The sequence below is a fragment of the Artibeus jamaicensis genome, unplaced genomic scaffold (assembly GCF_021234435.1).
Source record: "Artibeus jamaicensis isolate MK-2021 breed Jamaican fruit bat unplaced genomic scaffold, CSHL_Jam_final contig_793, whole genome shotgun sequence".
Classification (NCBI taxonomy): Eukaryota; Metazoa; Chordata; class Mammalia; order Chiroptera; family Phyllostomidae; genus Artibeus; species Artibeus jamaicensis.
The window spans coordinates 6,255,012-6,263,830 of NW_026521975.1; the positions used below are offsets into that span (position 1 = coordinate 6,255,012).

The window sequence follows — 8,819 nt, forward strand, 5'->3', positions numbered from 1 at the left end:
GGACTGGGGATGAGATCTGGGCATCTGTATTTCTTAAACTTTTCTCTAGTGAGTTCGATGTGCACTCCCAGCTGAGAACAGTTGCTTTAATGACTTTTTAAGTAGATGTGTTTAAGAAATTCTAAGCCCTGGCAGGGTAACTCAGTTAGTGTTGTCCCAATATGCTAAGGTTGCCAAGTTCCATCCCTGGTCAGGGCTCAGACAAGAATCAACCAATGAATGCATAAATAAGGGGAATAGCAAATTGTTATCTCTTTTTCTCTCATCAATAAAGGAAATTTTAAAAAAATTCTAAAATATTAATGAAACATAATTTCCTCCCTGATTTCCTTATAGGTTAAAAGTAAGTTTCTCAGGGATGACACTCAAGTATAATCCCACAGTGTTTGCTTAGGCAATATCAGGACATTTCACTGGCACTCAGAAACCTTTGGAACTGACACAATTCCAGGTTTGGGGATGAGGTTTCAGATGTTGAGATGCCAAGTACTCTGATATACTCTAATAAACCTCAGAGCCATGCATGAGGTATTTTTTTCCTGTTAGATTTAAGGAGACATCAATGTCAAGTGTATTCAGTAAGCTAAATTATTTTTACGTCGACAAAGTACATTTGGGTTGGGGGGGTATAATATTACATTTATGAGCTTTATTTTGGGAAGAATACCCTTGCTGAAAATAAATGTAAATAATGACCTCCCAATAGCCACTTGTTTATTAAATAAAGACAGTGTGTGATTCAAGCTGAGAGTTTATATGCTAACATGAAGTACCTGGATGTTTGAAGCATTAATGAGGGATTTCAGACCGACTTTACTGGACAGTCAAAGGATACAAAATGAGATAATCACTTTGGCGTTCAGGTATGAGAAATGTGTGGTGAAACCAAATCCAGTCTGACTTAAATGAAGGCTTTAGGCAAAGAAGTAGGTCCAATGTGTTCTACCTCCTAGAAGCTATTTTACATTTTATATAAAAGTTCTCATTGTAAGATTTGGCACATGAAGTATTTGAATAGGGGGCAAAATTTACAAATAAAAATATTGCCCTGACTGGTGTAGCTCAGTGGGTTGGGTGGCATCCTGTAAACCAAATGGTCACAGGTTAGATTCCTAGTCAGGGCGCATGCCTGGGTTGCAGGCTGGGTGTCCAACTAGGGGTGTGTGAGAGGCAACTGATTGGTGTTTCTTACATCAACGTTTCTCTCCCTCTCTTTCTTCTTCCTTTCCCCTCTTACTAAAAAGTAAATTACAAATCTTAAAAATATAAGCATTGAAAAATATAAAAATTTATTACATGAAGCCATGTACATATAATCCATGACTAATACCTTGCATTGTATGTATACATATATGTTGTTTAAACAGAAAGCCAGGAATCTCAGTATGAATCAGTCTAGATCTAGATCAGATGATGATGGAGAAGAAACTTCATTTCAAGATAGTCATCATCATGAAAATGAGAGAAGATGGCAGCAAGAACGTCTCCACCGAGAGGAAGCTTATTATCAGTTTATTAATGAACTCAGTGAAGAAGATTACCGGCTAATGAGAGACCATAGTCTTTTAGGCACCCCTGGTAAGAGATGGGTAAAAGAGGACACACCTTTTTTTAATCAGCATAAGGAGGAATTACTAAATAAAGATAGTTTTTTTCCTCTCTTCTCTCTCCCAATATAGGGTGTACCATTTCTGTGAATTTAAGAACTTTTTAATATAACAAAATAGAAAACCTCTGTCTTCTGTATTTTATAGCTGGGTTAAGAATATTATATACTGAATAGTTTTGGAACACTGTTATACAAATGCCAAACAGGTTAATGTACATAATAGTGTCAAATATTTACATAGATGGCCCTATTTCTCTTAAGTAATATTTCTACAAATAAAATTGTGATAGTTGTGTGTCTGCTCCCCCCTCGCTGCCTCCCTGCTGATCCATAGTTTCTCTTTCTAAGGTTTCAGTTACCAAAGGCGTTGATAAATATCATGCAGTTCTGAACACCATGATGAAATCTTGTGCCATCTTGCCCTGAACTTGAATGATCCCTTTTGCCCATCCTATCACACTACTTATACTATGCACCTATCAGTCATGTAGTAGCAGTTTCAGTTATCAGATTAACCGTGGTGGTATGTGGTAGAACTTGTCTTCAAGTAACCCTTATTTTACTTAATATTGGCCCCAAAGCCATGCACATAAATTTAATTACAGTATATTGTTATAATTGTTTTGTGTTATTGTCATCATTAATCTTTTACTCTGCCTAATTAAAAAATTAAACTTTATCATAGCTGTATATATATAGGAAAAAAAGTATATATAGGGTTTGATACTATCCACAGTTTCAGGCATCCACTGGGGGTCTTGGAATATGTCTCCCACAGATAAGGGGGGGCTACTGTATTTAAAACTCAATTGTTACATTTGAGGTAATGTAATTAATTTAGCTGAATTAGTAGCTGCCAAAAGTCCAATGTACTCTGTAGACATGTTACAAATTTACTTTACAGATGAACTCATTGAAACTTGTATGTTTGTGTATTACGTGCTTATATAGCGCATACTTACATATTATATGTTGATGAGTCATACCACTGAACTGTTGAGGTAAAATTCAAGTAAATAAAGATTTGAAGTTTTCTCTAGGAATACTCACTTCTTAATTTCTTTTTAACTCTGACAAAAATCAGTGGAATTATAGCTTATGGGTTCCTAAGTGTATTGACTGAGAACACTTTATCAATTATTCAAATTAAATCTTAATTTAAATAAAATATTAATAAATGAAGCAACCAAAATGATGTACATTTGCACCATTTAAATATTTTAACTGTCTTTAATTTATAGAATGAACACAATAAAATGTCTTCTACAGCTAAAAATTAGTCTTATTCTTCATGAGTTATAATAAAACTTAGTTAATTTAAAGCTTTTAATTTCAGTGAGCAATTTTTAATTTTTTAGGAGAAATAACATCAGAAGAACTACAACAGCGGTTAGATGAAGTCAAGGAACAATTAGCATCTCAGCCTGACTTGAGAAATGGGACAAATACCAGAGGTATTGTGGACTCCTTTCCATAAGGAACAAGTTTTACTAGAGCAATTGCAGAAATGAATTTACTGGCTCTTGTGCAATATGTTTGTTTTTAATGTTCTCCAGTTTTGGTGTGCTACTCAGTATTTATGTATTACATGCAAAGCAGTATAATGAGACAATATGGGACGGGGTCTGAATTCAGAGATGGCTTACACAGGTTGCCTTCAGGGAGCTCATGCATATGAAAAAGTATACAGTTAAGTTACTTACCACCATAGTTCCTGTTAATCTTAGAATGTATACAATATCTTTTTAAAAGTAATATAACTAAACCTCACTTCTAAAAATTTATGCAGAGCAATACAGGAAGACTGAGTCAGGAAACCTGTTTTGCTTGTTTTGTTGTTTTTATGTTTGCTTTGTCATTTTGTTGAACAAACACTAAGTCATAATACAAGAAGTTCTGATAAAAAAAAAACAAAGTGCTTGTAAAAAGAATTCAAACTGAATAAAAAGTATATAAAGTTAAAAGTGAGGCTAACTTAATGTCCCTCTTACCAGTTCCACTTCCATCCCCAGAGGTATCTATTACTAGTAGTTTCATATATAATATTAAGAACATTATACTAATTATGGCAAAGACTATTAATGGCTATTAACCAAACAATGCAATGGCTCAATAAGCTAGAAGTTAAATAAACTTCTAAACTTCTATCTTCCTTTCAGGTTAACAGGCCAGGGAAGATAGGCAAATTTTGCTCCATAAAGCCTCTTGGGACCCGTCTAGCTGGCAGAGTTTCTACAACTGTGCCATCCACATGTGACTATTTAAATTTAAGTGAAATAAAATAAAAAATATAGTGCCTCAGTCATGTTAGCCACATTCAAGTGCTCAACACTCATGTGGCTAGTGGCTTCTGCATTGGACAGGGTAGATATAGGACGTCTCCACTGTGATACAAAGTTTTAATGGACCTGACTGTGTTAGGGTACTATTTGCCTGATGGAACTAAGTCACAACCATATTTAGTTTCCAGCTGGCACACGGGATAGAGGCACCAGCCTGAAAGTGAGGTATATCACTTCTACTCCCATTCCATTGATGAGGACTTAGGGACATGGCCACACCTAACTGCCAGCCTGAGCACATGACCATGACACCGAATTCACAATGGAAGAAGGGTAGGAAAGGTTTTGTTAGATAAATAGTGCACTTTTGGACACACACTCTTATCATTACCTTCTTGTAATTAAAGAAGGTAGTTGCATTTAGAATGATTAATGTTTACCTGCCTTTCACTCAGGTCTTTTTCCAAATTAAAATGGAAATTGGGTATTAACCCTTTTTTTACTTTATGTTTAGATATGTAAATTGAACTACCATATTGAAAATATACTTACCACATGTAAAATAGCTTATATCTTTAGAATATGGCTAAAGCTGTTGTTTATTTTATGACACCAGAGGCTGATTGACAGCTTTAAGTCGACACTTTAAAAAGCTCTTTATGAGAGATTGCACTAATGAAATAAAACAAAAGCAATCTCATTTAGTAGCTGTTTTTGAGTAGAACAAACTTTAAGGCTAAAGCCTATGTAGTTAATGTTAATTAGAGTGCTTTTTATTCAGTTTTTGTTAATTTTTAAAATTTTTTAAATATTTTCTCATTACCGTTTAGTCCTCTTGTATCCTCCTCTTCCCCAGGGACCACCACACTGTTGTCCATGTTCATCAGTCCTTTTTCCTTTTTGCTTAGTATTTCGCTTTGTATAATCCCCTGGCAAAATTGAAAAACTTAGGCTTACTGTAATAGCAGAGTCAGAGTCAAAGTTTTTCAGGGACACATTTATATCTGAATTGATTCATTAAGCAATATTAATTGATAGTATGATTTGTACCAGATACTGTTGTTAGAGGTTGGGGATTTAATGCTCTTCATGAGGCTTACATTCTAAATGAACAAAAAATGTATTTTATTACATTATATATAATAGCTATCATTGAATTTTTCCTGCGTGCCAGGTATTGTAGTATTCATTTTATATACAATAGCTTATTTTATCCTCATGAAAACTTTATGAATTTATACTACTCTCTCCAATTTACAGATAAGGATATAGCTATATTAAACTTAAATGACATGACTAAAGTTTCTGAGTTTTATGTAAATACAAATAATGTAGTTCTAACAATGTATTCAGAAAGCTACGTTTCTCTAGCTGTAGATTTTTGGCAGTTCCCGAGAAATAGGATAAAACTCCCAAGGTTACAAAAATACCTATTTGCAAAAATGTTGATTGAGTTACCTTTACCAGAAGGATTCCACAAATTTAAGATGAATTATATATAAATTTTGCCACTGTATTTTATTGACATTGCCATATGAGTGAAGTGATCTAAATGTGTAATTCTGGTATGGGAAATATTTCTTATTTACCTTAATATTTTGCCAGTAATAGGCATATAGAAAGCAGGTGTGTGGATTTTTCACAGCTTTGCATAAATAGTAAATTTTTAAGACATAAGTATTTATTATAATTATAATAATAATTTAAATACATATTTATTATAATATGCTTATAATGTACACCTTTCTTTTAAAAAGTTGTTTTTTGTCACCATTTTCACTCATTAAAATGCATAGATGTTCTTAAATGTAATTTAATTGAATAAAAACTTTGTCATGCAAGCTTTCAATAAAAACCTAAGGACAGATTTTAAAAACTGGTCTTAAGTTGATTTGGTTTGCTTCCCAGACTCAGAAGTCCCTAGAGAGAGTTCCAGCGAAGATGCTCTACTAGAATGGTTGAATACCTTTCGTCGTACAGGCCATACAGTTCGAAGTGGACAAAATGGGAACCAAACTTGGAGAGTTGTGAGTCGAACAAACCCTAATAGTGGAGACTTTCGGTTTAGTATGGAAATCCACATCAATCATGAGAATAGAGGATTTGAAACTCATGATGAAGATTATGCAAGCATTCCCCTTTCAGATATTAGCAGTGATCATATTACAAATAGGCAGCAAAGATCAACAAGTCCTGTGGCTAGACGAACAAGAAGCCACACCTCAGTGAATTTCAGTGGTAGTAGTTCCAACATTCCAGATACTGGGCTTGGCTCCAGGGGGCAGAATTCAGTAGAGGGATCTTTCTCAACACCAGGCAGATTAAGAAATGGAACCAGGGGAGCAGTTGGCATTCCTAGAACTAGGGCTCCACATGCTAATTTCAGTAGTCACACAGACCGGTCAGGTGGTAGTGAACTCAGGCGAAGGGAGGGGCAGCGATTTGGAGCAGCACATGTGCGGGAAAATGGGGCTAGAAGTAATGTTACAGTGAGGAATACAAACCAAGAATTAGAGCCAATAAGATTACAGTCTACTTTGAATAGTCGAAGTCGTTCGCCAATCCAAAGACAAAGGGGCACTGTTTATCATAACTCACAGAGGGAAGATAGACCCGTACCACAAACCATTAGAAGGTCCGTTAGGAGGAGAGGTACAACGGGTGTCTTTTTAGAACAAAATAGAGCGCGAAGAGGTAGAGTATATACCCCATTCTCTAACTCAAGGCTTGTGTCAAGAATAACAGTAGAAGAAGGAGAAGAATCTAGCAGATCCTCAACTGCTGCACGACATCCAACAATCACACTGGACCTTCAAGTGAGAAGGATTCGTCCTGGAGAGAACAGAGATGGGGACAGTATTGCAAACAGAACTCGATCTAGAGTAGGGCTCATAGAAAATACAGTCACCATCGAAAACAATAGCAGGGGCTTTCAACGAACTATTTCCCATTTAGAGCAGTCAGGTATTCGAACCTATGTTAGTACCATAACAGTTCCTGTTCGGAGAATATCTGAGAATGAACTTGTTGAACCATCCTCAGTGGCTCTTCAGTCGATTTTAAGACAGATCATGATGGGATTCGGGGAACTGAGTTCTGTAATGGAGGCCGAATCCACGTCAGAGATTCAGAGAAATGGTCAGCATTTACCAGAGATACACTCAGAACTAAGTAACCCGGGTCCAGGGAATGACAGCAGCCAGCACCCTGAAGGTTTTTCTCAGGCCAGGCAGGCCCAAGAAGACAGCACTGGAATGAGTGATGGGAGTGAGACCGCCCAGCCCCATGCTCAAAACAGTGATAGAAGCGGTAGACAGTTAGGAAATTCGAATAATTTGGTGGAGACTGGAGCATTACCTATTCTTCGCCTTGCTCAGTTCTTTTTACTACATGAAGGTGTTGGTGATGATCACATATGTGGTTTAACCAAAGAGCAGATCGATAATCTTTCTACCCGGAACTATAAGCCTAACAGTATTGACAATGAACTAGGTAAAATCTGTAGTGTGTGTATCAGTGACTATGTAACTGGAAACAAGCTCAGGAAGTTACCTTGCATGCATGAATTTCACATCCATTGTATTGACCGATGGCTCTCAGAGAACTGCACTTGTCCTGTCTGCCGGCAGCCTGTCTTAGGGTCTAGTGTACCACACAATGGATGACGTGATGGAGCTATTCAAATACTGAATTTTAGTAGAGCTGAATGTTCAAGCATTCTTTTGTTGAGTTATCTGTGATGAGCTAACCAGGATGGAAAATAACAGATTATTATAGTTTAAGCTATCTTTGTGTGCTTTTTAAACTTGTTAAAAAGAAAACATTTATATAAAATTTAAAAGGCAAATGCTAAATTACCCAAAAGTACAGAATACTTATATTTCTAGAGCCAAATAACCTTTAAAATGTTTTTATTTTGGTAAATTTTGTCATGCCAAGCACTTTTGTATGTGCTGCACAGTTCAGTAGGCTAAAAACCAACCTTGTTTTTCTTAGTAGTACAACAGACTTTATTTGGAATTTCAAATTCCATAGGCCTAGTATATCCAGACATTGGTGTCTAAATAAGTCTTTGATGACCTTTTTATTCTAAGGTCAATATCTTTTCATGAAAAGAGTATTTGGCTGAATGTTTGCTAAATGTATTTAAATTACTTGAAATGTTCAATTTATATAGAGTACACCATATGTGTATATATAGCTCTATAATTTTAAGGTTAAAATATTCAGTCTAAAAACTACCAGTTTGGTTTTTATTTAAGTTTTTTCAGCTAATACTGCATATGGCACCAGGTTTAATATTTACAAGATCATCTCTGGGAGGCAGTGGATTAAGATATTTAAAAATAGATAATTTAATGAAGCATCTCTGACTATCTGACTTATTAGACAGCAAGCAATATATAATGCTAAAGAAGTCTTTTTTTATTCAGTAATGGAACATGAACATTTTAGAACATATAGGTTATTTAACTTGAATTCAGCCTTTTTGTGACTTTTTTTGCAAGTGCAGACAATTCTTTGAATTAAACTCAGTAAGGTACACAATGTGCATGGGTTCTCAGATTTCATTTTAAATTCTGAGGAACATCTATAGAGAATCAAATGCATAGATAATATGTTAAGTTCATTTGGAGGCCCCAAAACTCCAAATGAAACAAAACAAACACCCTTAAAAGAATGTAGAATTTGTATAAACACAAAGTATGTATTGAAGATCTATTTCTACCAATAAATTTTAAAGCAAAACTGTGTGTAATCTGTTCTGTTATTCCACTGTGGTTTATTCACTTAAAAAAAAAACATTTATTTTGTACCTACTAGGTGCCAGGGAATGTTGCAGGTGTTGAGAATTCAGCAAAGGACTAAAAGACAAAGTCTGTATCGTCATGGGAAGGATGTATTTGCTTTCAGATATCAAAAATCAA

The 8,819-nt window shown here is 35.3% G+C and overlaps 1 protein-coding gene across 2 annotated transcripts; it reads left to right on the plus strand.

Annotated features, from left to right (window-relative positions):
- The first annotated feature begins 1,352 nt into the window (after positions 1-1,352).
- RNF6 (ring finger protein 6) lies at positions 1,353-7,580 on the plus strand. Of its 2 annotated transcripts, XM_053672932.1 has the most exons (4): positions 1,386-1,578; positions 2,968-3,063; positions 5,800-7,149; positions 7,213-7,580. In XM_053672932.1, exons 1-4 carry the CDS (start codon positions 1,386-1,388, stop codon positions 7,554-7,556), a joined length of 1,983 nt encoding a protein of 660 aa, XP_053528907.1. In that variant the 3' UTR covers positions 7,557-7,580. The 2 variants fall into 2 exon arrangements, with proteins under 2 accessions (XP_036993043.2, XP_053528907.1); XM_037137148.2 differs by having other exon boundaries at positions 1,353-1,578; positions 5,800-7,580.
- The last annotated feature ends 1,239 nt before the right edge of the window (positions 7,581-8,819 follow it).

What these genes read in the sequence shown, in the direction of transcription:
- RNF6 (XM_037137148.2), top strand. Translation starts at nt 1,353, where the DNA reads ATGTTGTTTAAACAGAAAGCCAGGAATCTCAGTATGAATCAGTCTAGA. An exon ending in TAGTCTTTTAGGCACCCCTG is followed by an intron (nt 1,579 to 2,967) that starts GTAAGAGATGGG and finishes TTAATTTTTTAG; the next exon opens with GAGAAATAACATCAGAAGAA. An exon ending in AAATGGGACAAATACCAGAG is followed by an intron (nt 3,064 to 5,799) that starts GTATTGTGGACT and finishes TTTGCTTCCCAG; the next exon opens with ACTCAGAAGTCCCTAGAGAG.